At 37.7% G+C, this 24820-nt stretch overlaps 1 protein-coding gene across 3 annotated transcripts in view; it reads left to right on the top strand.

Annotated features, from left to right (window-relative positions):
- Positions 1–5949: 5949 nt before the first annotated feature.
- The window catches only part of HIPK3 (homeodomain interacting protein kinase 3), a gene marked incomplete at both ends in the record, with an annotated part of 46603 nt that continues 27732 nt past the window's right edge, over positions 5950–24820 (top strand). For all 3 annotated transcript variants that reach the window (XM_084231217.1, XM_084231215.1, XM_084231216.1), the window contains one exon: positions 5950–7043. In XM_084231217.1, the coding sequence (XP_084087343.1) occupies positions 5950–7043 (1094 nt within the window). The remainder of the gene's footprint in view (positions 7044–24820) is intronic.

The raw sequence follows: 24820 nt of genomic DNA, 5'->3' as shown, positions 1-24820 counted from the left end.
TTCAGACCTAAAGAAAATTTATGAGTATAAAGAAGTCTTGTTTATCTTTCATCTAAAATGTTAACATTTTACATCATTTAAAATTTTACGTTTTCTCTCCACCCCCCCAGTTGTCAAAGTTGCAGACATAATGTCCCTTTACTCCTAAACTTCCCCTAAAAGCCTATTTATTCAGTTGTTATGTCTCTAGTTTTTTGTAATATAAAGTTTCTCAATCTTTGTGTTTCCTGACATGGATATCTTGAAGACTACTGCCTGTTATTTTGTATGAGTCTCAATTTGGATTTGTTTTCTTTCTTTTTTTTTTTTAAGATTTTTTTTTTTTATTATTGTTTATTTATACAAGAACCTGGGCACAGGCCAGATGTGCAGGAGGGTGAGAAGATTCACCAGAGACAGAGTGGGGGGCAGAACAGGCAGAATGACTGAAATACACTGTTGAGGGGAGCAGTGGGCGAGACAGGAAAGGTCTCCCCCGCCATATGGTTTGCTCCACGACCGGTGGTGATCGAATTGGCACTGCAGAGGCTGCAGACAGCTTCACAGTGCTGCGCCCAACTGTCTGCGCCACCAGGCAGGCCCTGCATTTGTTTTCTTGTATTAGAAGTACAAGAGAGAAATGTATTCCTAACAGAGGAGGCCATGATGTCGATATATCTCAATACTACTGATTTTAACATTGACCACATGGATAAGGTGTCATCTGCCAATTTCTTCCTTTTGATAAACACGTATTTTGTGAGGAGGTACTTTGATACTGCATAATGGCCAAGAACTATGAAAGTTCTTTCAATCTGACAAATTAACAGCCTATGCTGGCAAAAGAGAGGACACTCATGGGACATCAATTAAAGATTCTTATAACCGTAGCAGTCGTCAGTAAGGCAGAATCTGCTCTGCTTCTTCAACTCATTTTTCACAGACTGATGTAAACTGAGCTAAGTAACTCCTGCACAAAAGGAGTTGCATTGCAGAAGTGGAACCCCAATCCTTAGAAAACTCGAATCTTTTATAAGGGGCAGTAAGCCTACTTGACAGTTGTTCAAGAGAGAGTCATTATCTTTATTATCCTGGATATTAAACAACCTACCCTTTGCTCAGGAGGAAGCCACTGTCTCTACCGTTAAAGACTGTTCCTCATATAAATAAATGCCCTTGAAAAGAGGCTCCACAGAGGTGGTCAGTGGCCCTTTTTGAAAGACATATAACATGAGACCCATGGTGAATTGCCTCCCAGTAATAATACCTGTTCTTTACACTTTCAGGTATTAGTTTTTGTATCCCTTGATAATTCTTGTTTGTATCAGTTATTATGATTGCTTCCAAATAGTGAAATTTTAATTCTACCATTCCTTTGTATTTACTAATTGCTTTCCTCACTTAATTTCCATGTCTCTCCTCCTGCTCCCAGGATAATTTCACAAATAAATTATAACTAGAATAGATAACCTTTCTTTAAGATTTTACATTAAAAGAGCTAGAACTAAGAGACTAGGCACCTCACACTCGGCATGTCTAAAATCGAGTTCCATTTTTCTTCTCCATTTTTCTGTTTCTTTTCTAAATTTTTCTGTTTGGCTACTGGTTTTCCAAATTTCCAGTCACAAACATGGTTGTGACAATTTCTTCCTTTACTCCTTACTAAATTATGTGGTTGCTCTTCTTAGCTACATATTGTTAATCATCAACTTCATTCTCTTATTATTTGCTCAGGCTCTGGATCAACTATTATCTAGACTGTTACTGTCTTTTTCCAACTGTTGTCTCCATTTTTATCCCATTCCAGTTTATCCTTCACAGTTTTTTCTTTTGAGTAATCTTCCTAAAATAACAAATAGGATTATGTTGATTTCTATTTAAAACCCTTCCCAGACGGGCCTCCCCGGTGGCGCAGAGGTTGAGCACTGGGTTGTGAGGCTGCCCGCAGCCTCTGCAGCGCTGGTTCAATCCCCAGCTGTTCCCCGGCCACCAGAGGAGGGTCCCACATGGCGCGCAGACCTCTCCTGCCGCCCGCTGCTCCCCTCAGCAGTGTACTTCGGTCCTTCTGCCTGCTCTGCTCCCCGCTCTGGCTCTGGTGAATTCTCTCGCCCTCCCGCGCTTCTGACTGTACCCAGTGCTTGTATGTATAAATCAATCAATCAATCAATCAATCAATCAATCAATCAATAAACAAATCTTTAAAAAAATAATAAAAAAAAAAATAAAACCCTTCCGAGACATCCTATCACCTTAGCAAGGGAGACAAGGTTTTTCATGACCCATTCTCTTTCTTTTGTCTACAAGAATCACCACTTTTTAAAATTAGCAATATTTTTAAATTATATATATATTTTTATCATCATTTTTGTACAATGTATGCTTTCTCCTCTCAGGTATATTCCCTGTGAAATTCCCACCACCTATTTATACGTGCACCATCACTGTAGTCCCTTGTGCTCTTTCTACCCCTCTTTTGATCCTACTCTCTCCTCTTCCCCTGCAGAATATCTCAGATTTATATTTGTTGGTTTTGATTTTTAATTTATTATAATTACTCTTTTAAAATTTTTCCTGATCCCCTTACTTGGTTTTCCTCTATGTTCCTCCTCTAAGTGAAACCATCGATATTTTTCTTTTACTTTCTGGCTTATTTCACTGAGCACAATCCCTTCCAGTTCCATCCTTGTTGCTGTCAATGGCAAAGATCATCTTTTTCTCCAGCAGCAGCTCACTCCACCAGGAAGCTTTGTTCCAGTGCTGAGGTTGGCTAATTTTCTTAACAGGCTTGATGGCAAGTATTTTAGGCTTTGCAAGCCACGTGTGGTTTCTGTTGCATACCTTTTTAAAATAATCCTTAGAAAAAATGTAAAAACCAGTCTTAGCTTGTAGGTCATACAAAAATAGGGTTGATTGGAGTTTGCCATCCATATTTTGTGAGTCCCTGTCCTACCCAAATAATGCTAATGCCATTTTTCATTAGTTTATATTCTTGTATAAGCTATGGTTTATATCAATGGAGTATCCATTCAGTCCTGCATAGCTGAAATCTTTCCATCATCCTTCCAAATTATCTCATAGACCTATTGCTGAAAGTTTTCTTGCTTCTTCAGGGCACACATTAATCCCCCCCTCTTTTTTTGCTACCTGTGTACCTTGTACATCCTTGTTACTACCTTCATGTGCCATGTATCAATAGTTATGTGTGTGTATATATATGTGTTCACTTCTTGCTGGAAGGAACTCATTGTGAAGAAAAAAAAAGTTTTAATTCATCTGCTAAATTTTCCTACTTCTAAATTTTTTGATTTGAATTGAAAGAAAAACAGAATAAAATAAGGATGTCACTGTTTGAATATGTGAAAAAAAAACTAAAATGGTTATTTTTTTCTAACTTTAAAAAATACAATTAATGAGGTTGTAATTGTAAAAATACAATTAATTATTTTCTAGTCAATATTTCCCTTCATCAAAAATCAACATGAATTCAGTCTGTGAAAGTATAGTGAGTAATAGAATCAGTTCTTTTTTTTTTTTAATGATTTATTTATTTATGCATACAAGAACCGGGGTGTAAAGCTAGAGTTGGGGGTGGGTGAGAGGCTTCACCAGAGAGTGGAGAGCAGAGCAGGCAGGTCTGCTAAAATACACTGATGAGGGGAGCAGCGGGCAAGACAGGAGAGATCTGCTGTACCATGTGGGTCAGCTCTGACCCAAAGGGGATCGAACTTGATAGTGCTGTCTTTAACCCCTGTGCCACCAAGGAGGCCCCCAGAATCAATTTGTGTGAAACTAGTGAAAGTAGAAAATGAAACAGGTTTGAGAGTTGAAGTCCCTCCTTTTTCTCCTTAGCATATTTCCGTTTCCTTGCATGTCTTAATATTTTTACCACATACTTAAGATGTTTAAAAATACAGGTTTGTCTGTTTGCTTTATAATAAATGATACATGCTTTCCTGCAATGTTATTCTACATTGTTTTGACATTTATCCATGTTGATAGAAGTAATTGTAGTTCACTCATTTTGCTGTATGTCATTAATTATGACATGCATTTTCCCTCACATTTTAACATAGATGAAATTGTGATGTATCTGTGATATCTTTGCCTTATCATTGTTGGGGTTGTGTATGTGTGGTAAATAAATACATGGTGATTGCTGTATAGGCCACATGTGTATTGTGTGTGTTGTATGAGAAAGTATTAACCATTCCTTTTCTGATAATTAGGTCATTTCAAAATCTTTGTTACTCTATATAGCGCAGCAGTTGACGTATTTTACGTGTTTCATTGTACTTACGTGTGAGAGTTCCTCTAGGCAGGATATATATCTGGGAGAAAAATTGCTAGAGCTGTTCATCTTTAGCTGTTCTGTGATTGTGTTCCTTACCATAGTCTGCAAGCTTCTCTTTTGCTTCCACTTTTTTGGCATTGGGTGTTGGCCTACTTTTTGTCAGTTTGATAGATATAAAATGGCATTTCACTATAGTTTTGGTTGGTATTTTTACTTCAGTGAGGTTAAGATTCCTTTTATAAGTCTGACTTGGGTTTCCTTTTTTGTGAATTACCTGTTTATCAGTTACCCACTTTCGGAGACTTTACCCAGTCACAGCATGATATGTTAGTTTGTCAGATATGTTATCAATTGTGTGTTACAAATATATTCTCCATATTTGTGGCTTTTCTTTATTTCTCGTATCATTTGATAAATTAACAAAAGCATTGCATTTAATAAAGTCAGGTTTCCTGACCTTTCCCTCTTATAGTTTGTGCTTTTTGTATCTTCTTTAAAGAGAACCTTTGTTGCTGTCTTTCAACTGTTCATGATTTGTTGAAAATGTAACATTTTGTTTTTGTATTTTTTTATTGAGGTAACATTGCCTTGCAACACTGTATATAATTTAGAGGTCTCACAGCTCTTCAGATTATGTTACATATGTAACAATTTTAAACTGAAAGGGATAAAACTATACAAATCATTTGTGTAGGCTGACCTGGGTATGCCTAAGTGTTGTGAGCTGTATAGACTGAGAATATTTTTTTTTTAAAGATTTATTTATTTATTTATATAAGCACTGGGTACAGTCAGAAAGCGTGGGAGGGTGAGAGAATTGACCAGAGCCAGAGTGCAGAGCAGAACAGGCAGACTGATGACGTACACTGCTGAGGGGAGCAGCGGGCAGCAGGAGAGGTCTGCGCGCCATGTGGGACCCTCCTCCGGTGGCCGGGGAGCAGCTGGGGATCGAACCGGCGCTGCAGAGGCTGCGGGCAGCTTCACAACCCACCTCTCAACCACTGCACCACTGGGGAGGCCCTAGACTGAGAATATTTTTCTTTAATCTTCTTTGGTATGGAAAGGTGAAAATATCTATAATTGAAGATTTTTCCTCATCTTTTATAGTTGTCCTCTTAAAGGAAATTCTAGCACTTCAGTTGGAGCATACTTGGAGCATTTGCGTGTGAAACTGTTTAAATATAATGAGGGACAAAAATATAGGGCTGTGAGCATCTTGTGATAATTCCACAGGTGGTCATTATATGATGAACATTTGGGAATTCACTAACTGGAGACAGAATTTTTATTTTTATTTTTTAAAAAGATTTATTTATTTATGTATACAACAACCTCTGTAGACCAGGTGCAGGGTGTGAGAGCATTCACCAAAGGCAGAATGGGGAGCAGAGTGGCATGAATATTCTTGTATATCTGAGTTGCCTAATTTTAGGCCGAAGAAATAGCCTTTGCAGTTTTGTTAGATATTGTCGAATTGCTTTCCCTCCAATTATGTACGGTACACATTATTTGCAGTATTTGTTTGCTTTCTAATTTATATTCTCCAAAGGGGGAAAAAAATCAATATAATTTCATTATTTTTAGATTAAGGATTTGACCCTTTAAAGTCGTCTTCATGAGAGTTAAAATTGAAAACAAAATTCTTAGTAACATTCCTTTTTTTTCTTTCTTTTGTAGGTATGGCCTCACAAGTCTTGGTCTACCCACCGTATGTTTATCAAACTCAGTCAAGTGCCTTTTGTAGTGTGAAGAAACTCAAAGTAGAGCCAAGCAGTTGTGTATTCCAAGAAAGAAACTATCCACAGACCTATGTGAGTGGTAGAAACCTTGGAAATTCTCATCCTCCCACGAAGGGTAGTGCTTTTCAGACAAAGATACCATTTAATAGACCTCGAGGACACAACTTTTTGTTGCAAAGTGCTGTTGTTTTAAAAAACACTGCAGGTGCTACAAAGGTCATAGCAGCTCAGAAAAAGCAAGCTCAAGTGGAGGCATCTCAGATTGGGGCGTGGCGACACAGGTTAAATTTCCTAGACGGCTCCCAGCGATGTGGATTGAAGCGCAAGAGTGAGGAGCTGGATAATCATAGTAGCGCAATGCAGATTGTCGATGAATTGTCCATACTTCCTGCAATGTTGCAAGCCAACATGGGAAATCCAGTGACAGTTGTGACGACTACCACAGGAACCAAACAGAATTGTACCACTGGAGAAGGGGACTATCAGTTAGTGCAGCATGAAGTTTTATGCTCCATGAAAAATACGTATGAAGTCCTTGATTTTCTTGGTCGAGGCACTTTTGGCCAGGTAGTCAAATGCTGGAAAAGAGGGACAAATGAAATCGTTGCAATCAAAATTTTGAAGAATCACCCTTCTTATGCACGGCAAGGTCAAATAGAAGTGAGCATATTAGCAAGACTCAGTACTGAAAATGCTGATGAATATAACTTTGTACGAGCTTATGAATGTTTTCAGCACCGTAACCATACTTGTTTAGTCTTTGAGATGCTGGAACAAAACTTGTATGACTTTTTGAAACAAAATAAATTCAGCCCCCTGCCACTCAAAGTAATTCGACCTGTTCTTCAACAAGTGGCCACTGCACTGAAAAAATTGAAAAGTCTTGGTTTAATTCATGCTGACCTGAAACCAGAGAATATTATGTTGGTGGATCCTGTTCGGCAGCCATACAGGGTTAAAGTAATAGACTTTGGGTCAGCCAGTCATGTATCAAAGACTGTTTGTTCAACATACCTACAATCTCGGTACTACAGGTAGGTGACAACTACTGTTCAGTTATTTATTTTTTTTTTTAAAGAATATTCTTTTTTTTTTTTTTTTTTAAAGATTTATTTATTTATTTATACAAGCACTGGGTACAGTGAGAAGCGCGGGGAGGGTGAGAGAATTCACCAGAGCCAGAGAGGGGAGCAGAGCAGGCAGAAGGACCGAAGTACACTGCTGAGGGGAGCAGCGGGCGGCAGGAGAAGTCTGCTCGCCATGTGGGACCCTCCTCTGGTGGCCGGGGAGCAGCTGGGAATCGAACCAGCACTGCAGAGTCTGCGGGCAGCTTTGCAACCCAGCGCTCAACCTCTGCACCACCGGGGAGGCCCCATGTTCAGTTATTTTTAATTTCTGTTAAGTAAAATGATTTTGTAGTATGTATTGGAAAGGACTGTTTTGGAAAAATAAAAAAAGTCAAGAGAAGATCAGTTTAAGTTTGAGGCTTTAAAAAGATTGTAAAATCGGGCCTCCCCAGTGGCGCAGCGGTTCAGCGCTGGGCTGCGAAGCTGCCCGTGGCCTCTGCAGCGCTGGTTTGATCCCCGGCTGCGCCCCGGCCACTGGAGGAGGGTCCCACATGGCACGCAGACCTCTCCTGCCACCCACTGCTCCCCTCAGCAGTATACTTTTGTCCTTCTGCCTGCTCTGCTCCCTGCTCTGGCTCTGGTGAATTCTCTCACCCTCCTGCCCTTCTGACTGTACCCTGTGCTTGTATAAACAAATAAATAAATCTTTAAAAAAAAAAATTGTAAAATCTAGCTATAAAATCTGCCCAAGAAGAATAGAAATCTCTACTGCAAAATTTCTTGCAAAGACATCTGCTATTTTTATTGTTAATAGAAGACTTGCAGGGATGCTAGTTAGTTAATGATGATGAAACAGATTTTTCAGATGTTGGGGAGCATTTATTTTTGTATATATCTTTGGGCATTTTGACCCAAAGAAAACTGACATATCAGATGGAACATTTAGAAAGTTTTCTGTAAGAATTTCAAAAAGTTATTCTGATTAATGGCTTAAAGATTTAAACGTGCTTCCTTGGCTGCCACAAATGTGCTTCCTTGGTTGCCATAAAATCATTTCATAAATTTTATTATGTTTTCCACCTACAAACTACAGATAACACTGTTTTGGTGTTGGTTATAAGGGAAATTTAAAGAAAACAATTTCCATGTAAATATTAATAAAGTGCTGCAATATCCTGATTAGTATGTTAACCTTGAGTACAACAAATAGTTGTAAGGGCTAGTGAATGATTGCTAAGATTGAAAATACTCTCTCTCTCTCTCTTTTTTTTTTTAAAGATTTATTTATGCATACAAGAGCTGGGGTATAGGCCAGAGGTGTGGGGGGTGAGAGGACTCACCAGACACAGAGTGGGGAACAGACCAGGCAGATTGACCGAAGTACACTGGTGAGGGGAGCAGCGGGGGAGTCAGGAGACTGCTGCGCCATGTGGTTTGCTCCCTGGCTGGCTGGGGAATCAAACTCGTGTTGGAGAGGCTGTGAACAACTTCATAGGTTGCATCTTAACCCCTTGCGCCACCAGGGAGGCCCCTGAAAATACTCTCTTGAGTACTGAATTCGTAGTTTTATAATTTTGAGAAATTTTTTTCATACAAGTCTGAAATAATTTATGGTCTTGATATACTCTAGTGTCTCATGAACACCAGCAGTGAACAGATATTATACATGCCATTACTGGTCATTAATAAGTTAATAAATAGACAAACACATGTGTTTTATTGTTAGAAATTGTTAGAGCGGGCCTCACCTGGTGGCGCAGCGGTTGAGCGCTGGGCTGCAAAGCTGCCCGCAGCCTCTGCAGCGCCAGTTCGATCCCCAGCCACCAGGAGGGTCCCACATGGCGCACAGACCTCTCCTGACGCACCCACTGCTCCCCTCAGCAGTGTATTTCTTCGTCTGTCTGCCTGTTCTGTTCCCCGCTGTGGCTCTGGTAAATTCTCTCACCCTCCCTTGCTTCTGACTGTATCCAGTGCTTGTATAAATAAATAAATAAATCTTAAAAATAAGAAAAAACAACCCAAAATTAAAAAAAAAGAAATTGTTAGAGCATGAGAATTATAAATTTATTTCAAAAAAGGGGTAGTTATTTTCTGGTATTTCATCTGCTTTTGCACTAAATCTGTCATTCTCATTAGCCTTCTTGCAAATATATTCTGTAGAACTCAGGGCAAGATGAAGGAGAAATTATTAGCTACCAGAAAAAGCAGCTCCAAGTATATGCCCTCCTTCTGAGGTCATCAGAAGGAATCCCACATTTATATCACGTAGTGATAATTAAATTTATTGAAATATGTGTCAGAAAATAGGAATATATTCCAATTTACTCTTCAGCATATTCCTGCGATTTTGAGACACCATTTTGACAACCTTTTCCGTGGTTTAAAAGGTATTACAGTTGTGGTAGGGTGGTAAGTCTTATTTAATATCTCATAATTAGATTTATTGACCCTCTGCTGCTGAAAATTTTTTTTCTAATTTAGTGGCATATGAGATTAGCATTCAGTTAATTATTTTGGGACAAATTGTTTTAAAATTGTATTTAGCAGTATAAGAATAGTGGGGTTTTCCTCTTTCTCTTTGCTCTATGGATTCAGTCTTTTAGTAGTCAGCAAGCATATTATATAACCCCCTGGCTACAGCTGCTTGGGCTCTATATTTAGTTCATTTGTTAGTAGTGACTTCATTTCATTTGTTCCTACATTATTCTGCATTTCAGATTTAGCTCCGTGTGATATAGCGACTCATTTTCTTTATTTGAAATATTTTGGATAAGAGTGAAAAAATAGCCTTTTTTACTTTTTACACTTTGTGTGATCTGTTTATTAAATGTTTGAGAGTATAAAGGAAATCTTTCAACAATCTAAAATGCTAAATATTTAATATGCTGGTTTCTAACGTTAGGCCTTTGCACAAATATTAGCCTCTGTTGGAAATGAAAAAGAAAAGCTGTGAATAATTTGCTAAGTGCAATTAGCAGTTTCTAGTTTGTTTTTATATACAGAATTCACCTGAGTTTTAGAAGCTATGCAATTACTATGCCAAATTACATGTTCTGCATTTAAAGCAAAAACAGCTAGCATTTTTACTGATGTTTTTGGATTGGGGGCGGGGTTCATGTCAATTAGAGCCAGAGTTGTTAGAGTTAGTTAGTAAATATTAAGGTAGATGGGCAAAAAGTAGTATTGTCTTTCATTAAGTACTGTTAATATCTTGTGATTTTTACATGAAAATTGCAGGTATCCATTGTTCTTTTTCAATGTTCGTAATTATATTTGGAACTTTGCCATTTCTAGCTTAGTTTATAATTAGGTTACTTGTAGTAAACAGAAGTATCTTGAATTTTCATTCTTTCAGTTTTTAAATATATTTTTAACAAAGCAGGAAGTGAAAACTCACCAACTTAATTATTTTGAGCTAATCACAGTAGGAACACACATACCCTAATTCTGAGGTAAACGATCTGTATTTAAACATAGGTTCATGTGTTCTATTTCTTTGAACTGGGCAACACAGAAATGTAGTAGGGATATCTTAAAATAGACAGGGGACAGTGGCCAGAAATGTTGACTACTATAGATGGTGAGGCTGTCTAGCTTTTGCAGTGATATAAGCCAGAAGTACATGCTAAGGGCATTGATTTGCTCAAGGTCAGCATGTTCTAAATTTGGCTGTTTGAGTATGGTTTCTGTCAAGAACACATAGGGTTCTTGAATACATGAAAGGTTTTAGCAGCAGAGAAGGTTCTGTATTTATGAGGTGTGGTAGCAGTATCCAGGTCATGAATATCTTATTTTTTAATATAGATTTTAGCTTGTGGTTCTGAGTCATTTCAGAGCACAGAAAAGTGTAGGCAGTAATGTAACCTGTTAGTTTACTGAGTAGCATTATGTGTTATTGAAATAAAAAATGTTTTCTATTTTGCATGGAATAGTTGACAGAAAGAGATGTGATGGCAAACAATTTAGACTTATCAGTTTATGTTTAGGGCATTCTCACCATGTGTTTTTAGACCCCAGAGTATTAACAACAGAATTCCTGTGTTGTAAGATTCCTGTAGCAAGGCCCATGAAATTATAACTGATATTTCATATAGGCACTTTATGATAATAGAAGACTATGTATGTACTGCATCATTTCTTTCAAGTGCTTTTGTATGTATTTCTAGTTTGTTTCTCATGTCTCATCCCTATGAGTTAGATGAGACACTTGGTGGAATACCTATTTAAAAAGTAGAAAACTGGGCCTCCCTGGTGGTGCAGCGGTTGAGTGCTGGGTTGCGAAGCTGCCTGCAGCCTCTGCAGCTCCGATTTGATCCCCGGCCGCCTGGTGAGGGTCCCACATGGTGCGCAGACCTCACCTGCTGCCCGCTGCTCCCCTCAGCTGTGTACTTTGTCAGTCTGCCTGCTCTGCCCTCTCCTCTGGCTCTGGTGAATTCTCTCACCCTTCCCGCGCTTCTGACTGTACCCAGTGCTTGTATAAATAAATAAATAAATAAATCTTTAAAAAAAAAAAAATCCTGCATTGTTACTTGATGTTTTAAAAAAAATAAAAATAGGGCCTCCCTGGTGGCGCAGCGGTTGAGCGCTGGGTTGCGAAACTGCGCACGGCCTCTGCGGCGCCGGTTCGATCCCCGGCTGCTCCCCGGCCAACGGAGGAGGGTCCCACATGGCGCGCAGACCTCTCCTGCCGCCCGCTGCTCCCCTCAGCAGTGTACTTCGGTCCTTCTGCCTGCTCTGCTCTCCGCTCTGGCTCTGGTGAATTCTCTCACCCTCCCGCGCTTCTGACTGTACCCAGTGCATGTATAAACAAAACAAACAAACCAGCAAACAAATAAATAAAGCATGCCTCTATTAAAAAAAAAAATAAAAATAAAAATAAAAAGTAGAAAACTGAGGGTTATCTAGGTCATACCCAAATCCACACAGCGGGTTTAACTTAATTTTTGTGTACTGGTATTGTGCTAGGTATACAGGGATACAGAGGTGACTAAAACATGATTTATTCATTTAGTGGAGGAGAAAAATAGTTTGTCTCAGGAAGTTCTAGGGTCAAGGTGTGTGCGGGGGTGCTACAGGATACTACATGGAGGCACTTAACCTACCAATCTGACTATTCAGAGAATTCCCAGGAGAGACAACCCTGAATGAGCCTTGAGAGTAGAGAAGAGGGTAGAGAACCTGCCTGAGGGAACATTCTTTCTCATTTACCCTCACCCTTATCTTACCAAAGCTCCTGTTGGGCTGAAATTGCTGACAGTATCTTCTCTATCATAAAATAGTTGTTTTTGTTTCACAGTCTTCCTTAGACAAATACAAGGTTGTTAGCTGATCAGTTTTAGCAGAAGTTTCCAAAAGTGGGTTTCTGTGCCATCATATATTATAGCTACAGACACAGATTTCTACATATATGTGGTCTTCAAATAAAGTTTGGCAGAGCTCAAAAAATTTTTAGGCTTTTTTGAGATATGATTAATATACCATGAACTTCACCATTAAAAGTGTACAATTCAGTGACTTTTACTATGTTCACAATCCATTGTAGAGCATTTTCCTTACTCCCAAAGAGCCTCCCTCTTGTACCCTTTAGTCATCTTTTACTAGTCTCACCATCTTCCCCAATGCTAGGCAATCAAAAATCTATCTCTATAAATTTCCATATTGTGAACATTTACTAGAAATGGAATCCTGCACTATTTGGACCTATTGACTGGCCTTTTTTCACTTAGCATAATGTCTTCAAGGTTTTTCTCTGTGACGTGTATACATACATCCTCACAGGCACATACACACATTTCTTTGTTGCCTCATAATATTCCATTGTATTCCATATTTTATGTATCCATTGACAAGTTGGAGACCTTAAAATTTGTACCATGAAAAGATACAGGAATAGAAAACTATAATATATAGTCCATGATTAAATCTTTCGGTCAAAATATTTAATGCCTATAAGAAAGTGTAAAGTATTGTGCTGGATGTTGGCTGTTCATTGAGGCACAGAACATATATAGATTCTATCATTATGATGCTTATAAATCTAATGTGTAGATAATCAAAAAAGTATAAAGTACTTTCTTTGATGGAAAGGAAACAGGGAGAGAGAATAACAGGATGTACCTTTTTTTTTTTTAACTTTTTCTTTGAAACAATTTTAGATGTGCAAATCTGCAAAAGTAGTGCAAAGAATTTCTATATATTCTTTACTCAGTTTCTCCAAAATGTATCAAATTTAAAAGTTAATCGCTTGTCCTTTCTCTTTGTGTGCACTTTTTTTTTCATTTGAGAGTAAATTGCAGACATGAAGCCTCTTTACCTCCACAGAAATTTGTTTATTTACAAATTACACAAATATAAAAGATTTTGTGTATTTCCTAAATGTGGAGCATTATCTTGCATATTCCAGTGCAATGATAAAAATCATCAGTTAACACTAATTCAGTATTATTGATTTGATGAACTGTTTGTGAACTACTCAAAATACTATGTATGATTTGAGGAAATGAAAATCATTTTAATACTTGTTGCTTTCTTGCAGACTATGCAGATTTTGCTAGTTGTCTTACTCATGACTTTTTCCCACTCAGAACTCAGTTCCAGGTGACACATTTGTCTTTTTGGTGCCCTCTAGTCTGGAACAGTTCCTTGGTCTTTTGGCTCTCATGACCTTATTATTCTTTGAGGTGTACTGGTCAATTATTTTGTGAATTTTCTCAATTTTTGTTTTTCTGATGTTTTAAAAATATGCATTTTTGGAAGAAATTTACAGAAATGATGGGTTCTGACATATTGAAGATTGGATGGACAATGCCAGTTTTGTCCTGTTAGTGGTAATGTTACTTTTGACCATTCTGTTGAGGTGGTGATTGCTGGTGACTTTCCTTCATGAGTGATTTTTTTCCCCCATTGTTTTTAATATCATGTGGAGAGGTACTTTGAGACATTCATATTTACTATTTCTCTTTATTTTCATGGGCCAATTTTAACATCTGTTGATCAATACTACCACAGTTATAAATGTGGGGTTGCAAAATGATGATTTTCTAATTCTAAAATTCCTCTATAAGGATTTTTTTTCTGTATGGGTAAAACTTTTCACTTTATTTTCTTTTGATTTTTGTATGAACTCATGGATTCATATTCAGTGGGTTAATTTATTGTCCTTTGTCTTACTGCACATTGTCCTAAACTGTCCAGCAAGAGCCTAAGTGTGTTCCTTTTACATGACCCCATCCTTCCTTGAATGCTCACTTTATGGGACCACATAAAATCCCAGGCTTGTTTTCTACTTCACCATCCCTGGTATGTGCCATTTCTCTGCGGAAGTCTGCTTTCTCTTTTTGGAAAATAGTGTTTAGAAAATAAGAACTGGATGCTCTTGCCATAAGGCTCATTCATGCTAAGGTATTGCATTTAGGCCCTTTGAGTGGCAAAGCTAGAAAGTGTGCGTGTGTGTGCACGTGCGTGTATATTTCTATATCTGTTAATGTATTGAAGTTATGAATTTATACTGATACATCCAATTCTAACACCTCAGTTTGTTCTATTATTTATAATGCCTTCTCTGAAACTGAGACTCTTGGCTTTGATTATTTCACATGTTACTTACTTGCTCAATCCTACTTAAAGTAGTCTTGGAATCAATACTCCATACCTCTGCTAATTTACTAACTGGAATACATTTATTTGTAGTTCTTTTATTGTTTAACCTAAGACTTGCAGCATTGAAGCTGTAATACTTTTAAGTTATTTAGGTTAGTAACACTTTCCCCAAACCCTCCTTCAGGGTGATTTTGTTGTTTGAAAAATAATTAAGTTTATTTTTTGGTATTCCATTTTGCTTCCACCATATCCTCGTTTATTTATATGCTTGTGAAATATTAGTTATTTAAAAAATCAGAATCATGCAAAAAGATTATTCAGAAGTGCTCTCACACCTCCCCCTGCCTCATTCATTCCACTTCATTCCTATCCAGCCCCTTTGGTAACCATTATCATTGATTGCTGGTTTAGTGAGGGTGCGTAGTACAAGTGAGGAGATAAATGTCGTACTGGAAAGATAACATGCATTAGATACCTATTAGCACTGGCCTATTTTTCCTTAGCAGTTTCCTGAAAATCATTTCACGTCAGTTATTTCACATCAGTTCAGAGATCTTTCTCATTCTGTTATACTGCTGAAGAGTATTTCATTGTGTACATTGCCAAAGTGCATTCAGCTTTTTTCCCAGTTATTGACATACAGTGTTTCACAATTACAAAGAGCAACTTTGTGCATATTGATTTTGTGTTGTATTGGAGATTTATCTTCAAGGTGAATTTCTAGCAGTCTATTTAGTCTAAGGAATTTAGCAAATTTAACAAAACTACATATATGCCTTTTCACTGAAAGTTGATCTTTTCGTAGAAAGTAATGTTATAGGTTGGATGTCAGTCCTGACCTCACACACCTTGGAATGAATCTGCCTATTTATTTCTGAGTCATCAGCATTTTCCCATGAATGGAATTCAGTACTCTGGATGTTACTAACGAGTGTTTGCTGCCATAAAAGAGTGCGATGCCAGTTCAGTGGCCAGTGAATAATTTAGGCATCAGCTGGTGTGACAGGATTGTATTACTTAGGAGAGTATCTAATATGTGCTAAACTTTGACATTAAAAAGAATAGCATTTCAATTTTTGAGTATCTAAAAACCAGTATACTAAATTAAAAATTATTTGATTTATTATTTAATTATAAAGGTGTAATGGATGCTGTCAGAAAAAAAGTAAAAAATAAGGATATGAGGCAAACAGGAATCATTTCCCCTCTTATAGTGTGGCTCTATTATATAATTTTGTATAATGTATTTTATACCTTGTCTTCTGATAGTGCCAGAAGGAAACTTCTTGTATGCTCTTGGGCACTTGTAGATACATTTTCATCACATTTCTAGAATTGTTGGGTCAAACAAGTTTTGCTGATGAATACTGCCATATTTCCTCCCAGAATTATTGTACTATTCCAGTTTGTATTCTCACTAATAATGTGTGAAAATGCTCTTTTCTTAACTTTCTTGTGATTACAATATCCCTATTCTAATTTGGACTCTTATCGTATTAGTAATTCTATTACTGTAGTCTCTACCTTTTCCATTTTATCCTGCATTTTTAGATAATTTAAGAGATAACAGAAGTATGCACACACATATATACTTTGATTTACCTATAAAGAAAATAGACAGACTTGGTATGCCTTTTCCAAGATCTTTGACTTAAGAATGCAGTGCAGTCCTTTCAGAACTATTCTGGAAGAAACTACACTGAGTGTCTATATACTTGAGTGCATTGGGCTTATTTATGTCTTCCTTTCCTAGTTCTTGAATAAAACAGCACTGGAATAAAGGGGTATTTGTATGGGGGGTGCAGGATATGAGCAGCTGGCCACAACTTCATGAACATATGAAAGTGTCTCTACTTTTTGCTGTCTATGGCTCTTGAAAGCTATTTCCTTTTTTTTTTTTTTTAAGATTTATTTATTTATGCATACAAGAACTGGGGTACAGGCCAGAGGTGTGTGGGGGGAAGGGGTGAGAGGGTTCATCAGAGATAGAGTGGGGAACAGAACAGGCATATTTGACTGAAATATACTGCTAAGGGGAGCAGTGGGTGAGTCAGGAGAGGTCTGCTGCGCCATTGGCTCTCCTCCCTGGCCGGCTGGGGATTGAACTCGAGCTTCAGTGGCTGCGGATAGCTTCATTGGCTGCATCTTAACCCCTGTACCACCGGGGAGGCCCTCTTGAAAGCTATTTTCTTGGAGTTTACCCATTGTTTTTGTTGTTCCTGAACCTACACTACTACAGTGAACCTGCACTGTCCCCCATACATCCTTATCCCTCCATATCTCAAATTCTACCTTAGGTTATGAGACTTTTTGGAACTCTAATTGAATGTCTCCATATACTGCTATGGCAGAAAACTTAGCACTTTTCACTGTCTTCTTAAGTTAGAATTTTGTTGTCTGCTCGTACATTTTATTGTAAATTCAACACAGAGAGATTATGTCATTTCTAATTTATGTCCATTCGTGTGGTCTAGCACCATGCTCTTCAGAGGAATAGTGCAGCCTAGTGTTTGAGTAGAACATGTGGAATGAAATTGTTTAGGTAGAGTTCCAGCTTTACCACTCATTAGCCACATTACTGGAGCAAGCTATTTAATCTCTCTGCATTGGTTTCCTCACCTGAACTTGTATGCTTTATTGGGCTGTTGTCAGGATTAAGTAAATTAGTGTATGTTAAGTGCTTAGAACACTGGCATTTAATAAGCATTATTTAAATGTTAGCTGTTATGTTGAAATACTGACGGAATTGAGTAGAAACAAATTTTTACTCTGATGTTTTAAGGTTGACATTTATGGTGGGATGAAAATCTGAAATTGGAAAAAGTGGATACTTAATAAAAAAAGGTGGATTAGAATACTTTAAAAATGTGTGATCATAATGTTAATGTGCTTAGGAAGCGCTAGGTAAAATTCAGTGGGTTTTATACGCAACCCCTTATAACTTGGCCTTATATGTCTTTGTTCTCACTCATTAAGGTGTCTCTGAATGTCCACTCTCTCTCTATTAGGGAGCTGTTTCATACTATAGCAAAATGCTGCTTGGTTTTGTAAATGTTTATTATTTTCTTTTTTGAAGTGTAAATAAATCAACTGTTCCTAAAGGTAAAATATTTCTTTCTTTTTTTTTTTAATAGAGGCATGTTTATTTATTTATTTGTTTGTTTGTACATGCACTGGGTACAGTCAGACGCGCGGGAGGGTGAGAGAATTCACCAGAGCCAGAGTGGGGAGCAGAACAGGCAGAAGAAGCGAAGTACACTGCTGAGGGGAGCAGCGGGCGGCAGGAGAGGTCTGCGCGCCATGTGGGACCCTCCTCCGGTGGTCGGGGAGCAGCCGGGGATCGAACCGGCACCGCAGAGGCCGCGGGCAGCTTCGCAACCCAGCGCTCAACCGCTGCGCCACCGGGGAGGCCCCAAGATAAAATATTTCTATTAAGGAAGTTGTGGTGAGGAGGCAAGTAATTTTGAGTTGGAAACATCTACATAAACATTTAGTCTAACATACTTTATAGAAGAGACAACTGAAGTCCAATACATTTAAATGAGAATTGGCATATCAGTATTTATAAATAAACTATACGTGCCTCCCTGGTGGTGCAGGGGGTTAAGTCTCAGCACTATGAAGCTATCAGCAGTCACTGAAGAATGAGTTTGATCCCCTGTCAGGGAGCTAACCCACATAGTGTAGCAGCAGACCTCTCCTGTCTCATCCGCTTCTCCCCTCAGCAGTGTATTTCAGTAGATCTGCCTGTTCTGCTCCCCACTCTGTCTCCGGTGAATCCTCTCACCACCCCCACACCTCTGGCCTATACCCCAGCTCTCGTATGCATAAATAAATAATCTTAAAAAAAACCTCAACTATACATGTATGTAATATGGGTGTATTTGATATTGAGTAATAGCAAATTTATACAATTTTAAAATCATCTAAATAAAATAATCTTTACTTTTAAATTAATTTTTTTTAAGATTTATTTTATTTTTTAAAGATTTATTTATTTATGCATACAACAGCTGGGGTACAGACCAGAGATGTGAGGGGGAGGGGGTTAGAGGATTCACCAGAGACAGAGTGGGGAACAGAACAGGCAGACTGACTGAAATACACTGCCGAGGGGAGCAGCAGGCAAGACAGGAGAGGTCTACTGCACCATGTGAGTTGCTCCCTGGCCGGCCGGGGGTCGAACTTGTGCTGCAGAGGCTGTGAATTGCTTCATAATATGGTGCTTAACCCCTTGCGCCCACCAGGGAGGCCCTAAAGATTTATTTTATTTATCTATGCATACAACAACTGGGGTGTAGGCCAGAGGTACAGAGGGTGAGAAGATTCACCACAGACAGATTGGGGAGCAGAACAGGTGGATCTACTGAAATATACTGCTGAGGGGAGCAGCAGGCTAGACAGGAGAGGTCTGCTGTGCCATGTGTGTTCGCTTCCTGCCAGGGATTGACCTCAAGCTGCAGTGGTTGGCAATAGTTTGATCATGCTGAGACTTTAACCCCTGCGCCACCAGGGAGGTCCTAAATTAATTTTTAATTGAGGTAATATTTGGATACACCCCCATCAGACATTGCCACCATAAGTTTACCCACCACCAAATCATCCATAGTCCACCATCATAGTACATTGTGCTTTCTTCCTTCTTAGCCTTCTTATATCTCTTCCCTACCTTGGTGCTTCAGTTCTGTATTTGGCTATCAAGGATTAGTTTTTCAGCTTGTCTTTATCTGACACTTACTTTATATTCCACATATTAGTGACACCATCTGCTCTTTTTCTCTTTCTGACTTATTTCACTTAGCATTATCCCTTCCAGCTCCATTCATGTTGCTGCAGATGGCATGAGTTTGTCTTTTTTGATCACTAAGTAATATTCCATTGTGTCTATGTAGCATATCTTCTTGGTCCACTCATCTGTTTTGGTGCACTTAGGTTGTTTCCATAATTTAGCTATAGTAAATTAGTGCTGCAATAAACATGGGAGTGCAAGTTTCCTTTCAAATTAGTGTTTTTCAGTTTTTGACTAGATACCGAGAATGGTCCATATAGAATAGACCAGAAATAAGTGCTGGTGAAGATGTAAAGAAAAGTGAATTCCTGCACTGCTGGTGGGAATGCAAACTGGTCTAACCCTAATGGAAAACAGTATGGAGGTGTCTCAAAACATTAAAAATTGGTCTGCCATTTGACCCAGTAAAATTATACTTTAAATCTAAGGATATGACTTTTTAAATGGTAAAATGTAATTGTAGAAATTGGTAGTCAATGACTATAAAAGTCACCTGAAAATAGGATATCATTTTAACAAAATACGTTCAGAAGTATTTAGAAAGAATAAACTCATTGGGCAAATTTATATTTTAATATTATGATGGTAGAGCTGTGCAATAGGACAAGTGTGTATTTGAATCTTTTAAAGATTTTGTTTGCTCTAAATTGCTTTTCATCTACATGTAACTTATTCAGAAATGTCATTGAGTTACTAGCATATAGTATTTTGGATGTTACTAGCACTATAGTATTTTGGATGTTATTCCACTTAATGGTCTCTAAGAAAACTTAACAACTTTCAGTGTTCATGAAGCAATGGACACAAATCATTTTTCAAAGAAGGATAGAATTTAAGTTCACAAATGAAACACTATACCTGTTTTTGCTAATGCCAAGTAATAAATTTATATTATTATATTTATTCACAGGTTCATAGTTCTGGTTCTGCCACTAATTGCGTTACCTTGAGCAAGTTGTTTAACCTTTCTGAGCTTTAGTTTACTCATTCGTGAGAGAATGATGATAATAACTACCTCAAGGGTTCTTGTGAAGGTTAAACGCCATAAAGCATGTAAAGCATTTAATACAGTCTTGGGACATTATATACACTTTATTAAGTAGAAGCTATTAAAAAAAAAAGTGGTATGGTTTGAAGGAAAATTACACAGTGGAAGATTGCATGATGATAGAGAACACCATAATTTCTCCCTGGTGACCTGCATTGTGTGTGGGTACATGTGCTGCTGTTCTCTTCAGAGGATAACCTTTGAAAGCTTATTAAAAAAAATAGTTGAATTTATTGGGTAATGATTAATGCAGCCATTTTTTTGTAAGCTATTTTATTAAGATTAAAAATGGAAAAACTGAGTTGTTCCATTTTGATAATAACTCATAGGAACTCTTGCCGCCTGTGTGTTTCTTTCCTGTGCATCTCTTATACTAAAATAAGAGACTGACATTTCTAGCCACCAAATGTGGGGAGGTTTCCCCCCACAATAAGCAAACAATTCTTCACATCAGCTGGTATCTTAGAGTTTAACTCAATTCTAAAACTATCAACCTGGGTAGAGTCAAATCCCATAGGTTAAGGACTCAGTTCCACAAGACTGTTCCCAAACTCCTTCAGATGCCATTGCAAATTGTAGGTTCCCCAGGTTACTCACAACTTCTTTTCAGTTTGACCACATATCAGAAGTTCCCACCTGCACTATCCCCACACCCAGGTTTGATACATTTACTGGAGTGACAGAACTCAGAGAAATTTATACTTACTATTTTACTAAAGAATATGATAAAATATATAAATGAACAACCAGAAGAGTGAATCTGAGATTATCCTGCACTCAGAAACTCCTCTCTGTTTGGAGTTGGGTTTGTCACCTAGGGTGGATGTGTTTGCCTTCCTGGAAGCTCTTTGAACCTACACTGTTGGGATTTTTCCAGAAGCTTCCTTATGTAGGCATAATCAACTATTCATTCCATTTTCTACTCCTCTTCTCTCTCTGGAGAATGTGTGTGACGCTTAAAGTTCCAAGCTTCTAGTCCTGACTTGGTCTTTCTGGCCACCAGCCCCATTTTAGGACCTTCCAGAAGTCTTCTCATTAGGACAGAGAAGCTCATGGTGTTCTTATCACTTTAGAAATTACAGGAGTTTTAGGAGTTCTGTGTCAGGAACTGGGGTACAGGTCAGAGGCACAGGAAGGTGAGAGAATTCACCACAGACAGAGCAGGGAGCAGAACAGGCAGATAGACCAAAGATGCTGCTGAGAGGAGTGAGGGGTGAGGCAGGAGAGGTCTGCTGTGCCATGTGGGTTTCTCCCTGGCTGGCGGGGAATCAAACCCGTGCTACAGAGGCTGTGGACAGCTTCACAGCGCTGAGCTCAACCCGCTGCGCCAGTGAATAATTTAGTGTATGTCTTATTTTAATACAGTTTTATTTTTCAAAAATTTCCTTTCTGGTTAACATCATTTGTATCCTATTTATGATTCTTTTTTGGTAGTACGTTTTACATATAGTGAAATGCGTTAACCCTAAGTATACCATTAAGTGAGCATTGAAAAATGCATACATCTGTGTAACACAGACTCCTATCAAGATATAGAACATTAAGAGTTCCCTAATGTCCCTTCCCTTTCAGTCCCTGTGTCTCCCTCTTGTCTTTTCCAGATTGATAGTTTGCTTGGATCTATTAGTAGATCATTTCTTTTTATTGCTAGTAATTTTTATGGTGCAAGTATTCATGGCTCCCACCTTGCACTTAACCGGCCTCAGTCCTGGAATCAGCCAAACAGTTTTAATTCCTTAATATGTGGCATAGGCGGTTAACATAAAGACCATTATGACTGATAAGTAATGTTAAATAAAATGATAAAGTTACTGTTATTAAAGCATGCATATACAAACCTTTCTTTTTATTATAATAGAAAAAAAAATTTTTTGTTTTCCTGTAAACCTTTCTTGCCTTTATTAGTATCAAATTAAATATTATCTAAATCAGTTAAAATAGTTCCTAAGATTAATTTATCTTAAAAAAGACTTTTAGTTTCTTGTAGTGGGGAATCAATAATTAGTTTTTTTAAATAGTAAATTCCAGTTTTCTAGTGGAACCTTCTATCAGTTCATCAATTTTTCTTAAATATTATTGTTGTTTTTTTAAATCCCTGTCATAATTTCAATAGCTGGATAACTGTAGGGCTGCTTCTGTTGATTTTTCCTACTTTTGTTTCTTGGAATTTGATTATATTTCCTGTCAGCTGTTAACATTTTTCCTTTGCTTGTTTTTTAGCTTGTTTTTTAGCACTGGACCTTTGGGATGAAAAGTACTTGACCACTGCTGTTCAGCATGGTGGCACTAATCACTTATGATTATTTGGATTGAAATTTAATTAAAATTAAACAAATCAAAAAATTCATTTCCTCAGTCACATTAGCTACAACTCAAGTATTCAGTAGCTACTTATAACCAGTAGAGATAAGAGAACGTTTCCATCATTGCAGAAAGTTCTGTTGGATAGTGCTATACTAGGAACTCTGGATGATAATATCTTCCTCTAGAGACTGTTATCTTTTATTCTGGAAGCCAGGTAGAGTATAGGTAGATCATGTTTTTCCAAGTGAGGCTGGTCTATTTCACTTTGCTCTTGTCCCTAGGATAGAGGCCTTTGTGGTCTCAGTTGAAAAATCTTGGGTATCTGCCCAGGCCCCTCTTCATTGGCAGGGTCTCAATTTCAGTTATTGTTTTTCCTGCCCAGTAGGACAACTAAAGGCTCTAGGCCACTGCTTTCTGTCTAGTCTGTAGGCCTCTCTGTCACTGGTGACTACCTCAGGGAACTGTAATAAATTAATAACTTTAACAAATTGTTTTCTCTTTGCTCTAGGATTTTAGTCCTTCAAGTCCTGTTTCATCTTCCAATGAGTGGCTTCAAACAGCTTTTTACAATTTTTATTTATTGATTTTTTTCCCCCAAACATCTTTTTAAAAAAAATAGATTTTATTTCTTAGGGCTGTTTTAGATTCACAGCAAAATTGAACAGAAAGCACATAAGTTCCTGTATTCACCCTTCTGCATACATACGGCTGCCCACCCCCACTGTTGATGACCCTGTACCACAGTGATAAGTTTGTTCAAATTGATAAAACTACATTCATACATCATTATCAACCAAGGCTCCCCACAGTTATTTGTCTCTCTCTGTGTTTCATTCAGCTTTTCTGGTGTTTTTGCTGGGGCTAGTCTGATATCAACTACTAAGTATTGTCCCATTTTCTTTTATTAGGTAAAATGTATTTAATTTATTTGAAAGCATCTTAATGATTCCTAGAAATTCTTTAGAATAGTTATTTGTTAGGGTTAATGATTTTGCCAGGGTTAGTTATGTGGGGAAAACATATTGTGTGGGTATTTCTTGTCTTTGTAGTCAATGCCTGAAATTCCATTGGTCTACAGAAGTTGCTTTATATAATCGGCCATTTCATAGGTTATCAAATATCTGAGAATTTAATTTAAAATATATTAAATGGACTGTATTGGGGGAAACTTTATGTCAAGTTGAATATTTTATGTTCTTTGAATATATCTTTAAAGAGGTTGTAAATATGTGTTGCAGGGGAGAGTTCATATGAAATCTGAAACCAGGTGAGAGGCAGCTCCTGATCTTAAAGGTCTTATGTTCTTAGTAGATAAGATAAGATATATACATAAATATTAATAGTATTGTTTGTAGAAGGCACATTTTCTTTATAAGGCTTGCAGGTTAAACACTAGTTTTTATTGGCACTACCACTTGACCCTGTTCAAAATCACTAAAATATTCAGTAAACGTTTTAGGGGAAAGGAAGGTGAATTAGGTCTCAGGTACTTTTACTTAGTTTTATTGTTATAATAGTATAGAAAGCAAGTATATTTCTCATTTGCAAATAAAATGAATTGAGGTGGCAATGGCACTTAAAACATGCCTAATAAGACCTGGATTTTTATTTTATTTTATTTTTTTTGTGGGACCCTCGCCGGTGGCCGGGGATCAAACTGGCGCTGCAGAGGCTGAGGGCAGCCTTGCAGCCCAGCACTCAACCTCTGCGCCACCAGGGGAGGCCCAAGACCTAGAATTTTTAAGTGACTGCTAGAGCTATGATATGAATTCAGTTTTCTGTTACTCCAAAGTCTGTATTTACTTGACTATACAGCATATAACAATCTATTTTGAGACACATTAATAGATATTCCTTGGGAAAAAAATAGATGGTAATGTTTTCTAATATGCACTTTTAAGTGTAAGATAGCATCACTTCTGTGAAAAATAATCTGAATCTTCTTGTGAAGAAACATTAAACACAAACTGAAGACATTCTACGTAATAATTCGTCTGTATTAAA

Source organism: Talpa europaea (assembly GCF_964194135.1).
Source record: "Talpa europaea genome assembly, chromosome: 1".
In the NCBI taxonomy this organism is placed as follows: Eukaryota; Metazoa; Chordata; class Mammalia; order Eulipotyphla; family Talpidae; genus Talpa; species Talpa europaea.
This window is presented reverse-complemented; position numbering and strand designations above follow the sequence as displayed.